This window comes from Podarcis liolepis (assembly GCF_965112155.1).
Source record: "Podarcis liolepis genome assembly, chromosome: Z".
NCBI classification, from domain to species: Eukaryota; Metazoa; Chordata; class Lepidosauria; order Squamata; family Lacertidae; genus Podarcis; species Podarcis liolepis.
The window spans coordinates 21565466-21583673 of record NC_139570.1 but is presented as its reverse complement, the minus strand read 5'-3'; the positions used below and the strand labels follow the sequence as shown (position 1 = coordinate 21583673).

The 18208-nt window shown below is 39.5% G+C and overlaps 1 protein-coding gene across 4 annotated transcripts in view; it reads right to left on the bottom strand.

The window, feature by feature from the left end:
* Positions 1–907: 907 nt before the first annotated feature.
* Positions 908–18208, bottom strand: part of RPS6KA6 (ribosomal protein S6 kinase A6) — a 63520-nt gene continuing 46219 nt past the window's right edge. For 3 of the 4 annotated variants that reach the window (XM_083484707.1, XM_083484709.1, XM_083484708.1), the window contains exons 16-22: positions 16210–16299; positions 13525–13683; positions 12763–12924; positions 12258–12334; positions 11125–11242; positions 9831–9971; positions 908–9728 (exon numbers count right to left, since the gene is read on the bottom strand). In XM_083484707.1, the coding sequence (XP_083340833.1) occupies positions 9603–9728; positions 9831–9971; positions 11125–11242; positions 12258–12334; positions 12763–12924; positions 13525–13683; positions 16210–16299 (873 nt within the window). In that variant the 3' untranslated portion in view covers positions 908–9602. The remainder of the gene's footprint in view (positions 9729–9830; positions 9972–11124; positions 11243–12257; positions 12335–12762; positions 12925–13524; positions 13684–16209; positions 16300–18208) is intronic. The other variant, XR_014521287.1, reaches the window with a different exon arrangement.

Below are 18208 nucleotides of genomic sequence, written 5' to 3'. Positions count from 1 at the left end.
ATAAATTCTTATCTTCCAACCATGCACTTCTGCAGGAACCCCCACACCCATCCCATAAACCATGGAACTTAAGAACATAAGAAGAGCCCTGCTGAATCAGGCCAGTGGCCCATCTAATCCAGCATCCTGATCTCACAGTGGTCAACCAGGTGTCCATGGGAAACCCACAAGCGGGACCTGAAGATAAGTGATTCTGTGCATCGCATCCAAGACACGCATTCCATTTCCAAGAGGACTTATGCTAGTGCAATGGAACTCCCCCCCCCCCCATGTGTGCCTTGCACTCCCCCAAGATCTGTTCTGCAGGGAAGGGGGAACCCTCATAACAAATTTAGAGGAACATGGGTGAGGGAGGAGGGGGAGGAGTTCCATTGTGCAAGGGGATGTCACTATGCTAACATAACTAGTTACCTAGAGCTGCACTAGATGCAACCACTAGCTTCCTTCCTTCCTTCCTTCCTTCCTTCCTTCCTTCCTTCCTTCCTTCCTTCCTTCCTTCCTTCCTTCCTTCCTTTTTAAGCAGGTTTCTAGCATTTGTAGAACCCAAGATACGAGACAAAATGTAGACAGTATTTTTATTTTTTGTGAGGTTAGCCTGCTCCCCAATTTCAGTATTTTACTTTGTGTGTCCCCCACTCCTTCCCCAGGGGGAAAAATCCTATGCACACTTGTGTCCAACACCTTGCAGCTGCTCCCTGCTTCCCAGCACCCACCGTCTCAGACAGCTACTTCCTTATAGTAGGGCTGACCCTGCAAAAGATTCCATTGGGCTTCACATGATCCCCAACACCTGTGGAGGAAGGGCCAGAAGGCTGAGTGCATTCCTTAAAAAATAAATGGAAAAAAAAAGAAAAAAATAAAGAAGCCCCATTTAGTTGTTATAGAAAGAAGTGGGAATTCAAACAAATGAGTTCTAAATGGAAAGTTTTATTTCATTTCAATTGAAGCCCTCCTAGAACAGCCCATACAAGTCACAGAAGGGTTACAAGAGGATTGAAGAGAGCAAGAACACAGTGTCATTTTTAGATTACTTATAAAATGGTGACCCCTTGCTATGCCTTATTATTATTATTATTATTATTATTATTATTATTATTATTATTGAAATCTGATGACTTGGGAGACAGTATTAAAATGCATAACCATTTCATGCCATCCAATAGGATGGAAAACATAGAACTTACAAGCAAAACTTACAAACAACTGGATCTCCTATAGAAAGCAATAAGAAACATAAAGGATATGCCTCTTTTAAAACTCCTTCTAAAGTAGGAAATCTTTCTCTAATATATCTGCAGTATTGACTTTTTTATGCTTTCAAGGAATAGGGGAAACTCTGGATGTATCTTCAATACCAAAGGTACAGGCAGCAGAATACTGGCTAGCCCCCCCCCCCTTTGAAATTAATAGCAAATACAAACGGCACTAATGGAAACAAAATGAAATAGTTCCAAAGTTATGAAAAAGAACAAAAAGGAAACAAATAAAACATTCAATACTGAAAATAAACTGAGTAACCCCCCCTCAAAAAAATACCATTGTACATCCCTATGTGAAAATGCAGATGTCAGATCCCACAGGCATGTTCCAGATTCACATCTATCACTCACTCAGCATTTGCTGCATTTGTCACAGGTGTTCTCCAAAAATTGGATGAGGGTCAAGTAGCCCATCCTACTGCTACTGACACATGCAGGTGTGAACATGTACATGCAGCAGGTCTTCACACCAGTTCTTGTACGCAAAAATGCTTCCACGTGGCCTGGAACCCTGAGTGTCTGGGGCTCCAGATCAGGAGGAAAAATCTTTGCACAATACATGAAGGCCCTGTCCTTGCAGATGTTTGTACCATACATATAGAAAACAGTTGGGGTACGGGCTATTTAGTGGACATGTAGGGGCAAAGCCTAGTTTCCCTCTCATGTGTTGGGAGCATGCATTCTGAAGAAGGTCAAACATGGACTTGTTCCTCTTTACGTCAAGCATTCACACCCGTTAACATGAAGTTGCACTTGTTCCAGTCACCCTGTTTTTGTAGCACTCAAACCCAGTGTTCTGTGCCTGGGGGGGGGGGGGAGGAAACACTTTACATAGACAGACATTCACTGTGATTTGAGGTGCGTAAAGTAGGAGCCTGCTTCATGACTTTTCTCAGCCTCTGAGGCCCTTCCCAATGTTGCCAGGGTGATATTGGATGGTGGGGACGAGGATGGACTTTTTCCAGTGTGTATTTTGTTTACAGCATTTATACCCTGATCTTTAGCCAAGAAGGCTGTCAGTGTGGCTTCCACAAATGTGTCCTAATAGGGATTGTACCCATATCTCTATACTATACTCATCTGCTGTTTTTACTTGTATTTTATATTGCTGATTTTATACTTTGGCACCATTTTGAGTTGGAATGTGTCTTGAAAGACAGGGTATAAGTTTTATTATAAATATGTGTTGTCATAGGAAACTTATCAAATACTGCTGTACCTTAGTGAGGAACCACCACTACCTGATGAGCTTAAAGAGTTCGCTTTTTTAAAATTTATAAGTCCTTTGAAACTGTATAATTCCAACACTAGTGCATCCAGCTAACTATAGGGGGGGAGGGAATTAAATGACATCTCTCTCTCTCTCCCTTCTCCTCTCAGAAGCACGTATGAAGCCAATAGTGTGAATGACACTCTTCTTATGAAAAGGCTTACAGTCCCAAGAGAACCAGCACAGGTATATGCTATGATTAAGCCCTATAAGAATAAGTTAGGGCAGGGGTTGCCAACAATTTTTGCAGCACTGAGCACATTTGAAATTTTGAGAACATGCTCTGGACAGCAGTGACACCAGTTGCACAATGGTGCCACAGGGGTGTGGCATAAGGCAAAATGGCTGGTGTAGAGGCATGCCCTAACACAAAACATCTACCACATCTAAAAGAGCAGAAAAAATAGACCTTTGAAATCTGCTCTAGGGTTGTGGGACTTTATGGAGCACATTAGAGGAGGTGGGCATGGGAAGAGGAGGAAAGGGAAGTATTGTGTGAGTGGAACTCTGATTGTGTAGAATTGGATTCAACTTTATGTTAGGAAGAACTGGTGCTGGCAACATGCTCCCAGAAAACGGCACCTATTCCTGTGTGACAAAAATTTAAGAGGGCTGAAGAGAAGACGTAGCCAATGCAGGCATTGGCACAATCTTTACCTTACTCTTACCTCTGAACACACACACACACACACACACACACACACACACACACACACTATTCCACAGCATGTGTACAATCTTAGTGGAGCCTCTTACAATTGAGAGGAATTTAAGTTCAAGTAACTGTAGGAGCTTTGATGAAAAACTAAGAAGATTCAAAACTAAAAATGATCAAAATTGTTTCACTTGGCAAACCTTATGAGTGAGTGAGTGTGAGTGTGTGCATTATAAAATATATCTTGTACCCATGGACCCTTAAATTTAAAGATGCTCCTCACAAAATTTCAATGGAAGCAATAACAAAAACACAGATTTCTATGCTGTCTTTGGCATATGTCATGATTCAGAGAGAGAAAGCATACACTATCTTTAGCAGCATGGATGCAAGAACAACATACTATGTAATACAATACCGGCTACATCCTTAAGTAGAATGTAATACAACACAAACTTTAATGTCAATATATACAGAGCCTTAAAAGAAAACTTTTTTTTTAAAAAAAAGGAAGACAACCTGAACAAAATAAATACAATATGATACAAATCCACAATGTTTTGAGAAATGAATGTTATAATGTTAACAACAGGGTTGAAGTGGGTAGGACTTTTTTGTGACTTTAAATCTGTAAGAAAATGCTGTACCCTCAAATAGCATGTATTTAAACACTGCATAATTTGCTGTCACATGATGCTTTTTCCAGGTTTTGAAATTCACAGCCAGGCACATGCCCAAACAGGTTCAAAAATGTAAACTAGGCAATGGTCTGGTTCCGACATAACATTGAAGACTACCTAGGTTAATTAACCATAGGTTCCCATTATGTCTGAAAGGGGGAAGCTATAGTTACAAAGCTCAGGACAAACCAAGAGCTTCAAACCTTGTTCCAATTTTAGGACCTATAGTTTACCACTTTAGATGTAAGAGGAAACTATGACTAACTCAAGTATGAAGAGGAAGGAAGCAAAGAAAGGGCAGTGAGGACAAGGCCCATGCATATCTTGGCTTTATACACAGAGTTGTGTTATGTCTGAATCAAACCATTCAGTGCAAGAATGCCAAAGTGCTTGGGACGGTGGAAGAATGCAGCATAAGTAAAAGTCAATTGCAACCACAGTTTTCCCACACCCTTTTTAATATGAACATTTCCATCCTAGAAAAGGGATACCGCTTCTGCTCATTTCTTCAGCAACTTAACTCAACACAAATTTTCAGTTTAATAAAACTTTTCTGAAGAGGGTATTCAGGAACTATATCTGGAAGAACTGCCCATTTGTCATTTAAAACTGCATTTGACTTAAATTTGTTTTTTAAAATTCACCTATTAGTTTCAGCTACTCAGTATCTCTACTTCCATTGCAAGTCTATATTAACACAGATAACTAATTTTATAATTATCCTCTAGCAATACTGCAGAGTGGGAGCAACCATCCCTCAATCCTCACAGGAGACAAGGGGCTAAAAACCACTGAGACCTTTCCCTGTTTAAGTTGTGCTAAAATGAAGGCAACTCTGCAAGGACTCTAATGCATCTGCACAACAACTGCTATTAAGTTCAAAGGGTGTGCATAGTAGAGTTTTCTAGCGGGTTCACAAACTTAGCCACTGTGTAATTGGAAGACCCTTCCCTTGTTGTCTAACACAGATTGGGATCATACTGCCAAGTGCAGAATGAATACATATCTGTACAGGCACGACCACCACTTTCCACCAACAGGACTATTCTAAATATGGGTATAATTGGTTTGCCAAAAAATATAGCTCCTATTGGATCACATACTAAAAGTAATCCCTGTATTTAATGCTAATGTATTTAAATGATGTATTTACAACAAAATTAACTAGTGGCTTTTAAAAAATGACAAAGAGTGCCCATTTTTAATAGGGCAGATTCAACAAGTGCTATAATAAAAAATCTGGGCTTTGAAACACACATAATTTGGTTTACTGAAGCCATCTTGAAGTCACACAGGTTATTTCTCTTTATATAATGCATCTGAATACAAGTGTGTGGATCCTTTGCTTCCCCATCAATTGACACAGCTGTGCCTGTAGACTTTTCATGCTACGCTACTGTGTACTTGCCAGGAAACTGTTTCTGGCTTCCTACTTTTTCAGGGCTTCCTCCCTGTCCCAAAGGCAAGGTAGAAAATCAAAGAGGCTGTGTGCTGCAAGTTGCACCAACATTACCCAATCTTTCAGGGTACCACTGCCCTAAAAGAAGATCATCCTAAGCAAGCAGCTTTGCCATAAAGATGCCAGTCACTGTTTTTTTCATGCAGTTTACCAAAGCAAGAGGCAAGAAAAGTGGGCCACAGCTTGGAGAAAGACAAATGTGATTAAACAATACACTGATTTTTCAACAGGTATTTGGGCATGGAGAGCCTCACAGAACCCAAACGATGGGCTGTGATATCATGATAAATAATTTTGTCACATATCTATGATTTCTTCTGGTGATTGAATTAAAGCAGCCTATGCACATGCACCCCAAAGATAATTTTTAAAATTTGTATTGCATTTTAGCAATGTGCAATAATATTTCAAGATTCCACCTATATAATCAAATTGGAGGAGACAGTATGTTAATCACTCAGCAGTGGTGCTCTGAATGCAGTAGTCCTCGCATTGGGAGCTCCAATTAAGCACAGGTAGATTTTTTAAGGAAAAATATTTCACAAGAAGCAACACTTTAGATGACAACTAGGACACAGTTGGTGATAGAAAACTCTATGGGGAGGGTGGGAATCTAATCACACAGGCACAATGGAGTCTCAGAGCACATAATCAAGACCATCCAACTGGGATTAGTTGACTCATAGAATGGTTACATTTACCCTCACAACAGCCAATTCACACTAGCCAGTGGTCCTCATGAATGCTTGCAAATATACAGGGCCACTTTTAGAGATGCCATTTATATGAATGGACAGCTCCACACAGGGGGCTGTGTTGCAATTTGTACAATGACAGCAGCTCTAGAAATGGGGGTGCTGTAAGTGTGGATGTCGAAACATCCACACTTTCAGTTTGCCACACAGAGGTGGCAGTTCATTCAAATTTCATCTCCACATAGAGGTCCTTGTATAGTGCAACCTAGTGCAACCCAGCTCTTAGTGCAGTAAAATTCATTCTGATAGGTAAAAGTCAGGATGCTAATCCACTTTAGCATATGGCAACCTATGGTATGATCATTCATTGTAGGGCTATCACTGTGGATGTTCTGTATGTGCTGATGGCACACACACAGAAATAATTTAGTATCTTTCAAATTGCCTGTTATGAGTCTCTGAATAAGGCACTTCACTCTTTTAGCATAAAAAAAAGAAAACAGAACAGCTTTGCTTGAATCAAAGAAGTGGTCCATTTAGCATGGAACCCTATTCTGGTTTTATAAGGAAGTGCACACTAAATCCTATATTCCATCCCCTGGTATCCATTCTTCTGCCTTTTGGTGGTGAGGATGAAGGGCAACAATACATTTGGCTGGATGCCCTGATCCCCAATCCTAATTGACAGTGATGTTTCTAACTTCCATTACTGCTTTCCCTAGAGAGAATTATCCATGTCCTAGCCATCTTGCAGGAAAAACAAACAAAAGTCTGGTGGCACCATAAAAAGAAACGCATTGTGGCAACTTGCATGGATCACAGTCCATAAAATAAGATGTAACATCACTTTTCAAATCTGCTCCACATTACTTTTGAGGGGGCGGGGAGGTTTAAGAGGGAGAATGCCAGTACCCAGGGCTTTTTTTCAGCCGGACCTCACTGCAACTCAGTTCTGGCACCTCTCAGGTGCACTCCATTGCCATTAGAAGTGAACAAGGGAGGCATTCATGGTGAATTCTGGTATCTCTTTTTCTAGAAAAACAGCACTGTCAACGTCTAGTTTTCCTTTGCACAGAAGGCACTCTTGTCTTCTCCTACTCTATTATATTCTGTGCTTTATGCTATGTAAGCATAATTACAAACATGAATAATTTTGTCCTAACAAACAATTCCATCTGCCACCCTCTTCTTTCAACATAGCTGGATGCTTCTATTACCTTACAGTCTCCCACAGATTTAGCTAATTTGGTATTACCAACAAACCAGCATTTGTTCATAGCAGCTAGCACAGAACAAGGAAGTTTTGAGCTCAAATCCCCATTCAACCATGGACCATGAGCCAGTCACTATTTCTCAGCTGGTTAATCTCACATGGTTTTTATGTTTCAACTCTAGTTCAAAGGATCTGTTGTGAAAGGTCCCTGCCCAGGACCCAGGAGAGAGTCATCCAGTCAGAATAGACAACACTGGGCTATGTTTGCTGACAAGGTATAAGGCAGTTATATAGATTTGGGGAAAGGGAAGGACACACCAAACACACTATCCAAAATTCTTTGGAAGAGTGGGACTTTAAACTGTAAAATGTTAAGTCACAGTTTCACTGATGAAATAAATGAGGGATCTATAATCTTCTTTACTCATATAATTTTATGCTCATAAACTAGGGTATATTATTGTAATGATTTATTGAATTTAGAAACTGCATTCTATTTCAGGTGTTCAGCTCCAGCTGCTCTGTTATTCCCAACGGAAGCATCAACAAAAATGATATGATCTCCCAGCATATTTAACAATATGTAAATAGTTAAAACTAGTTATGTTCTTCATATTTAGTCACATGGAATGGAGTTTCTTTTCCCTGACTGCATTAGTGGTTATTTCAAGAACTCACAATAAAAAAGGTGATCATATATTATCAACATGAGGGTTTTTATTGGAGGAAGGTTCCATCTGATCTCATCTTGCAACATCTCTGAAGCATATTCTGTGGCCAAATATTGTGAGATCATTATACAGTCTAGGCTAAGGCTTACTGAAATGTGCTTCTTTTAAAATTCACATCTTTGGGGTAACATACACCAGTTTGTAAATCCAATGTGGGCTAACATGTTAAGCTGCTGACCTTATGCTTAAGATTGGTTATGCCCACAACAGCAAGAAATTGCAGACTTTTCTCTACTTTTTCCATTGAGACAAATTCTCCAGAACAGATTAAAAAAAATATTTAGAACACATTTCAAAGTTTAGATCTGATCCAGGACTTCAAAGGGCTTAAAATGGATATTCATCTTTGAAATGTTTATAAAGGGTCTGGAAAAAAACGGTGTACTAATTTCCTACAGAAAGTATGAATAAATTTAAAAACATTATGAAGTGTGAATATGTTGGGGTTTTTTAATTAAAAAAATCAGTATCTTATAATTCATGGTGAAATAACATCTAATGGTGGAAAGGGAAGGAAACAAGAAGAGAACACAGTGGACTATCAAGGTAGCTTCAATTGCCTGTCAAGAGTAATAATGGTAATTCTATAGGTTCTTGCTCTGGAGGGCTTGTATTTAAAACCTCAGTGCAGAAACAATTATCAGCCCTTCTACAGTAAATGAAAGGGCACAGCCCATGTTTTGCAAATGTATACAGTACTGACAATGGAACACACCTAATCCCTTATCACAGAATGATAATATTGTTGGAGGGGGGCTCATCTAGATCACCTCACAGTCCTAGATATTCTATACCTAATTGTCTTATTCTATACCTAAAGCATACCCAAAATGCCTACTCACCCTTTTCTTCAAAGCCTCCGAGGATGGAGATGTCACATGTATGTTAAAAATATAGTAGGCTTTATCATTCTAACCACCAACACCTCACAGCAGTCTTACACAAAAGCACTCCCAGGCTGACCAATCCTACAGTTCTAGTGATGGCTTTCACACTATGATGAAGTGCAGGTTCATGGCTGATTCCCTTTGTACATTTTCTTCAGTTGCCTGTTACCAGGCATACTTGGGGCTTCCATTTTAGCGTACATGAGTTTTGCACCAGCACATCCTTTTCAGTTATCCTTATCTTGCTGTACCAATGAGTTAGGTGAATGGAGTCCATTGGTAAAGTGACCAATTTACAAAACTAGAGCACATAAGTTTGATTTTGTTTCGTTATTTTACAATAGGGCCAGATAGCAAAAATACTAAAACACTGACTATTTTCTTTCAATTTTAAATTTACAACTTGAGCAGTGTTGATGGTCCCCTAAACCATTTATTTATAAACTGGGAAAAACTATACAGTATTTAAAAGTATTAACATAATGCAACAGATCTTTGAAAAGGACCGTGTACAGAAAACTCTTCATGATCATTATGATGTACCCTGATGCTTTGTTTCAATGAATCACTGACACTTCCTGCAAAATGTGTGATGAATCCCACTGAACCTGTGGATATCTTCTTTTTCTTCAACAGAATTCAAGTAGTGTAGGAGGAACTTGTATATGCCTTTTAAATCACAGGCCAGGCAGATACAGAGCCACTTATTGAATTTTTTCTCTTGCTCCACTTTGGTTAAGTGCCCCGGTGGAACTATAAGTCGGTTGATGTTAGCTTTTTCATGCTCCGTCGTTGAGCTAAGCTTGAAGCTGCAACAGGCTCCAACACAGGCTGAAATGTCTTGTTATTCAGTGCAGAATAGGTGGCAGCCATGGCACCCTAAAAGACAATGAAATTAAAATAGATACCTTCATGAAGAATAACAAAACCAAAACCCCAATCTCCCACAGGTATCAACAGATTAATTAGTTCCAGTTTTACCTTTACTAGATGAGGTGCATCTTGCCTGTTTAGCTGGTAATGTGGCAACTGGTCCCTACATGCTATCCACGAATGCTTAAGAACTTGCTCTGCAGTATATCGCTGATGTGGATCTACATGCAGCATATGAGATAGCAAATCCTAAAGCAAATTGGACAGATACAACTGTTACAACCAAATCTAAGCAGTGAGAGATTGGACCCTTTTGGTCTTATCAATCATATAATGGCATTCAAGTGATCTTTCTTCTGAAGCAATTAACACTCGTACAGAGAGAGAAGCCCAAATGAAAAAGAGCACCATGTGTGCATCAGAGCCCACATGAGTCTCTGAATTTTCCTCAGAGATTTAAACATACAGTAAATTCCAAAAAAGCAATAGAGCATGTTCTAAATTTTAATTTTGTATAAAACAGTCTCATGTTGCTTTATGTTGCTTTTGGCCAGCACTCATAACCCACTTAGGCATGCTGCAGATGTAATATTTCCATCTCTTACAGAGAACAATCTATGTGAACTATTAAAAGTTGCATTTCGTAAATTCAGTAGAATAGTTTCAGAAGTAGTAAATTATACATGTTATCGACTTTTAAATAATTATTGATCAAAGGTGCTATATGTGATGAATACATATACTGTTTGCATTTATTCTATCCTACGGGTAACATCAAATGTTAGTCATACACTGAATGGAACCACTGACGTCAATTGACTTACGTCCATTTATTTTAATAGGTCTATTCAAAGTTTGATTTAGTTTAATGTCACCCTATGCTTTTAACTGTGACCTTTCATACACTTTTAAAATTCCACTGCTTACCTATAAATCTAAGCTAAACAAGAACTTCTGATTTCGGAGATGAGGTACAGTAAAAGTCTCAGACATCAAATGCCATAGGAAAACAGGATAATTGAATGTCAAAATAAATGGGCTCATAATTTACATACCATCTATTCATATATATAGAAATTTAATGAGTTTTTAAATAATTAAAGCTCATGCAACACAAATTCTACAACAGCAGCTTGGGTCTGAGTTTCGTAAATAACAAAACAGGTTGCTTTTTCTACCTCCGATAAATACCTTAGGAGCCAAAAGTGACAGAGACCAAAGTGATGCTTTCAGTTCTGCTTCAATACAAAATTACCTTCCAAATGTTTACAGAGAAAGGTCTTAAAGGTAAGTTTGCTGTTGATGTCATAGTCTGAATTATTGATCCTAGCCAAAAATGTTATTCTGATGTTTCACACAGTTACCTGTATTTTATAAATTATAAGATAAAATACATTTACACCTTTGCTGCGTCTGAAACAGTGTCCCAGTTGCCTCCACTTAAAGAAAAATTCCCACTGCCTATTCGTAACAGAATTTCCTCAGGGGTATCATTGGGACCATTGGCAAAAGGAGTATACCTGGGTTCCAATACAAAAGAACAAGATTAGAATAATACAATAATTTTAACAGACATCACTGAAGCCTATTGACTATGAGGTGTCAAATTTCATGTAGGATGGCACTTAGTTCACCTGTGCTAGACTATAGAGAAATAGCTACAGCCACATAAAAAAAACAGTGTGGTATAGTGGTTAGTGTGCTGGACTAGGACCAGGGAGACCACTCAGAGATAAAGCTCACTTCATGATCTTGGCCAATCACTATCTCTCAACCTAACCTACCTCACAGGCTTGGTGTGATGGTAAAACAGAGAGAGGGAGAAGTGTGCAGGTTTCGAGGCGGGAGTTGGGAGCAAGTCTGCAAAAACTTACAAGGTGTCTGTGAAGTTAACTCTTTATTCAAAGAAACAAAGAAGTGCAGGCCTAGCGATCATAGCAACTCTTCCCAGTAGGTCTTGCCCCAATTAGGCCGTTACAAGGACTGAAGGTCCCCACCTTCCACTGCTCTCTAAAGGTTCCTCCTCCCTTGGATCCTTCCCCAGGAACCTGAAGCTCCTTCATTTTGTCTCTCTTTGCTCTGCCCTATTCATCCCTCTTCATGTTCTGAGAGACCAGGGAGGAGGGGAGCTGGTCACAGCAGCAGGAGGAGACATATTGGCTTCTTCAGCAGCCTGTTTCCACTCTGCCTCTTGGTCCCCCTCCTCACCAGCCTATGCTTCTGCTTCTGGACTGCTCTCTGCCACAGTCTCTTCTTGCTCACTAAACCCTATTAGCTCTTCAGCTTCTGAAACCTCCTCTTCCCATTCTGCTCCCTCTTCTACTACTTATCATTGTCCTGCCACCCATCCCATGGCTCTGAGCCTTCTTCCCCTGGGGGACCCCCAGCTTGTGCCTCCCACCACTCTTCCTGCATCCAGCCAGTGCATGACAGTACAGCACCTTGAGCTCCTAGGAGAAAAGGTGGGCTATAAATGTAATAAAATAATAATAATAAAACATTCAGTGCAATGATTAAATGAAAAACACTTCTTACCCAGCCAACATTGTATAAAGAAGGACACCCAAGCTCCAGATATCACATGCAGCATCATATCCCTGTCGCATGAGAACCTAATGAAATAGAGAAGAATAAACAGTTCAATTTTTCTGTCATGAAAAGACTGTAATTTGAAAGTCCCAACTAACAGCTTAAAAGAAAATCTCAAAAATATGCTAGTTACAATAGCTATGATTTCAGAAATGTTCTGGTTAAAGATGACAACAGTTAATATTGAAAATTGGTTTCTATGCATCTGCTTTAACAGTTAAAAGAACAAAATGTATTGTTAACATATTTATTTTGCAAAGCTTTGTTAACTGCCTTGAGCTATGAGAACAGCTCTCTATAAATGTAATAAGTAAACAATTTGATAAAAAAGTAACAAAACAATTAACCTTTTGCAATTAGAAGATACAAGACAAATAGATAATATAATGTAACTACTTTCTTGAGATGTCACAAGAGCATGTGCAAATAATATACAAGAAATTCAGCATACCTCTGGCGCTACAAAGTTGGCAGTGTAGCAGGGGGTTAAGAGAAGCCCATTCTCCCCCCGAAGTTGTTTTGCAAAACCAAAATCACAGATCCTGATGGAGTCAGCATTATTTGAGTCATCCATATATAAAATGTTACTGGGTTTAAGGTCTCGATGCACCACCTTAAAAATACACAAATGTTAAACTGAAAACTGAAAAAAGCAGGAAATGATCATTTGGAGCTTTTTCAATTTTTTTTAAAGAAAGAGACAAATACTTCAGATGCAGAATCAACACAACACGCATGTGGGCCCAATACGGGTCTCTAATTAGATACTATTCATAGCATAAATGCAACTTAACCAGGCTGCTGATTTAGACTGCAATCTTAAGAACACGGGATAAGGAATAAACCCTATTGAGATTGATGAAACTTATTTTTGAGTAAGCATGCTTTCATTAATTTTTTTAAGAACTGATGCCTGCTTTTCCATCATGAAAGCAGATCCAGATTTTAGTCACTAGTGAAAAAAAAGAAAAACGACACATTTTTATTTTGCCTACAGATTTCAGAATAAATTACTATTGTAAATTTACTTTTACGTTATTGCTTACCTAATCAAACCTTTGAACACAATATCCTACAGTCCTGTTTACTATGTAGAGTACTGCCTAGTTTAAAGTTACTCCACAATATTAACAACATATTAGAATGTATACGAATGTAATTACTATACTATATTATACTATACTATACAATAATCAAAATGGATATAACTTACTCCTTGACAATGAAGGTAGTCAACTGTTTTAGTGATCGTAAACAATACAGCACTTGCTTCCCGTTCTGAGAAATACTTTTGTCTGAGTATACGATCCAGTAGTTCACCTCCCTTCATTAATTCAGTGACAAGGTAGATATATTTACCATCATCATACACCTGCGGAAATTAAATGCATATGAGCAATGTAAATATTCCCAGGCACCTGATTACTTGAGAAAAGTGAATCAGAGTCATATAATATATTCAACTAAGTTTAACTCAGCATAGACCTACTAAAGTTCATATCCCTAACAGAGTCATGCTTATTAATTTCAATGTATCTACTCTGAGTAAAATGACCAAAAAAAATCTGAATTACAAAGTCAAATTCCAGTATAGGAAGGGCATCCCTTCCCTGGCAGGAAACAGGATCATGCAGCCCAGGCAGCAGGATTTAATCTCCACTCAGCACCAGATGAGCAGAGAGAGAAGATCAGCCCAAGACTAGAGGATTTAAAAGGGAAAGGGGAGACTTTCAAAGGCTTTTGCAAGGCTCCTCTGCTTCCAAATACCAAATTGTGTGCCAAACTTTCAGGCAGCATTTTGCAAGCAAAGGCAGGGTGCAAGAGAACTCTCCATTGCATTTGCATGCAAAATGCACCTTTCTTTCTCCCCTCCCAGTTTATTGATGTGAAAGAGAAAAAGGAAGGCACATAGACAGTGGATCCTGTCTTAAAGTACCTGTCTTAAAGCACACTTTGGAGCACCCACCCCATCCTTTAAAGGAGGTGGTCACTACTTCAAAGGGTGCATTGCAGCTTTAAGATAGAATGCTAGAGTGTTTACCTTTGCAAGTCTTTGTGCATTTCTCTTTTGAAACTTCAACAGTGGCTTGAAGGAGAAGTGAAAGACAACGTGCAAAGCTGCACAAGGGATTTTGACAGGTGGGTATTTCTGTCCACCTTTCATTATTATTATTTATCCAATTTATATACCACCCATCATCTGAAGAGCAGGTGGTTTACAAAAACCACAAAAAATCATAACATAATAACAAACAAACTCCTCATACCCTGTTTAAAAGGCCATAGGTGGTTTAATTAGGCAAAGGCATAGGAACAGAAAAATATTTTTGCCTGGCACCTAAAGATATGCAACGAAGGCACCAGGCAAGCCTCCCTGGGGAGAGCACTCCAGAAGCAGGAAGCCACCGCACAAAAGGCCCCCTTCTCATGTTGCTGCCCTCCAGACCTCTTTCAGAGGCAGCACAGGAAGTAGGGCCTGATATGATGATTGCAGGGTCTGGGTTGGTTCCTATGTGGAGAGGTGGTCTTTGAGTTATTGCAGTCCTGAGGCTTTATAGGTCAAAACCAGCACTTAGAATTGGGCCTGGAAGCTGATAGCCAGTTTAGTTGGTCCAAGATGGATGTTATATGCTCAAACTGCCTTGCCCAGTAAGCATATTGCTGACAATGTACTCCAAAATTCTGAATGACCCTACTCAGCAGTTTCATGTGGATGTTAAAAAGCATTGGGGGGATTGAACCCTGAGGAACCCCACATTCCAGGCTCCAGAGGAGTGAAGAACACTCCCTAAGCATCACCCTCTGGAAATGACCATCAAAGTAGGACCAAAACCACTGCAACCATTGAAGGAGGACCAAAACCACCGCAAAGTGGTGCTATCCAGCCATAATTTCGACAGTAGCTCCAAAAGGGTATTATGGTCGATGATATCTAAAGCCACTAAGAGGCTGAGGAGAATCAACAAGGACAAATTTCTCCTGTCTCTCTCCTGAAAGATGTCATCATGCAAGGCGACACAAGCAATTTCTGTGCCACAATTCCGACTGAAATGGATCTAGAAAATCAGATTTTCTAAGATACCAGGTGATTGGCAGGTGCTCACCTGTCAAATAAGGCCCTGAGCGGCCTGGTAAGAATCTGTCTTCTAGAACCAAAAATATTATCCATCCCTAGTTCTAGCAAATTCAAATGCACATTTACTAAGGCCACATTGGTGTTTCATTTCATTATCTGTGTGAGTCCATAAACCAAATGAAACCACGTGCAAATGAATTCCAGGCAATGCTAACATACTACCAATTCCCATAGAGATTACATCATTTCTTATGTAGCAAGGTGCACAGATATATGTGTGGACCTCTATGTATGTCTGTGGGGTTTAGCAAAAAGGCACAGTCTCCCCTACAGCAATGGTCACATGGACAATTGAACACATGGCACAGCATAACAGTGGAACCTCTACTTACAGACATAATCCATCCCGGAGGTCTGCCTGCTGGTCAAAATGGGATGCTAGAAGAGGCATCTTGTGCATGTGCGCATTTGGCGACAGTGCACTTTTGCGCATGCGCAGACGGCGGCAGCCGCTTCTGCACACACGCAGATGGCAGAAGCCGCTTCCACACATGCGTAAATTGCTGCAAACCGGGTGTTTGCTTCTGGGTTTGCCGCAGACGCAAGTTGGAACGTCCGTGAGACAAGGCATATGTAAGTCAAGGTTCCACTGTACATTCAGTTATGGTAATGGGCTTTTAATGAGGCACAGTGAAATATTTTCCTGAAAATTATTAAAGAGGTTGAACTTTCTATATTCTAGTGAAGAATAGCAAGAACTTGTTTTACTAAATCCATGTTTACAGATAGTATGCTTTTTCAGAAACCAAGCAGAATACATACATCTTTTAAAGTGATAATGTTAGGATGCTGTCCATAGCGCATCAGAATCTCAATTTCTTCAGAGGGATCTCTTTTACTTTTGTCAATTATCTGGAAATATTAAATGGCATGCAAATGTTACACATTAGGTTTTTTAAAATGAAAACAGTTTTATAGTAACAATAAAATGTAAACAACTTTAAAAACCTGTAAACCACAATAAACATAGTGTTTGTAGGCATACATCTGAGCAAGTGCTTTACCTCTGAGAGAGGTAATTTCAAGGAGTGCAGTCCAGTTATTAAGACGATGTAAATAGTATGCTTTTTCAAATAAAATTATACTGAGTTGCAATACAAATGACTGGCTTGTTTATATGACAAAATGAGATCTTGCTACACTAAAAGAGAAGGAATCCAGGTTGGATATTCTCTGTACTACTCTCAGCTCATGTAACAACTACCAAGATCAGTAACATCTTTCCAGTTTTGAGAGCTCTGCAACCAGCATAAAATAATCCCAGTTTTAGAGGGTTTCAGAATAATACCACATGAACACAGAGAAAAGGATTCCTCTCAATTCTTTGTTCAGTGATAATATTATTTCTTTAAAGACTATGTTGCACAATGTTTTCACTGCTGGGCGGTTACATATGAGGTGCCAATATGGGAATCTCCCATGACAATTCCTCCAGCACACATTGTATCTCCCCACCCCATTTTTATTGTGAACCAATTTCACAGGTGATCTGTGAGCTAGCTTGAGAGCCCCCCCCCATGCCAACTGAAACATATATTAAAAGCTTGGGCGCCCATATTTTATTCAATTGGTTTGTTTTTAATTCCTCTGCAAGGTCTTTTCCCCCACACAACTTTCAATCCCAAGAAGGAAAGATAAGTAGTATTTTTAAAAACTGCATAAATCTTTGCAGGTCTTTCAAAGATGTTCAAAAAATGTGAGAGGATGAATCACCTGTTTTAAAATAAAGGAACTGGAGATAAAGTAATGAACTTGCTGGAGAATTAACAAACCCATCAGGGCACCTTGCAGTTGGCTTTTTAGTTGCTTTTCTGACAATGGGCTACCATTAATATAAGAACATATGAATCTATAAAGGCCTTTTCTTTGAAATGCCTTAAAGGAAGTTCTTTTTTCTTGACAGTACAGAGCATTTGTGCTAAATGGGAAGGACACAGTGACAACTTCTGCCATTTACAGTGGTACCTCGGGTTATAGACACTTCAGGTTACAAACTCCGCTAACCCAGAAATAGTACCTCGGGTTAAGAATTTTACTTCAGGATGAGAAAAGAAATCATGCGGTGGCGGTGCGGCAGCAGTGGGAGGCCTCATTTGCTAAAGTGGTAACTCAGGTTAAGAACAGTTTCAGGATAAGAACGGACCTCCAGAACGAATTAAGTTTTTAACCTGAGGTACCACTGTATACCAAAATTCAATCAAAGAGGATAGGAAGAGATTATCCATGTGATGTCATTTCTTAAAGGAAGAGGATGTTATGTTCACTTTCTAGCCTCTTAGGAATTATAAGTATGGGGGGGGGACATGTAGCACTGCACACTACCACCTTATCTACTATTGACCATCAACTGAATACAGTGGTACCTCGGGTTAAGTACTTAATTCATTCCGGAGGTCAGTTCTTAACCTGGAACTGTTCTTAACCTGAAGCACCACTTTAGCTAATGGGGCCTCCCGCTGCCGACACACCGCCAGAGCACGATTTCTGTTCTCAACCTGAAGCAAAGTTCTTAACCTGAAGCACTATTTCTGGGTTAGCGGAGTCTGTAACCTGAAGCATCTGTAACCCGAGGTACCACTGCACATCAGTTGGTGTTCACAACTCATGCACTCAAGTTTTCTCTTTAGCCTACATGTTATGATGCTCTGAGAAACAAGAACAGCAATAGAAGTGAGGATCTGATCACCATTTGGCCTTCTGACTGGAGGACCACTAATGACTGAAATATTTACTTGTTTCAGTATATTATCAGCTTTATCCC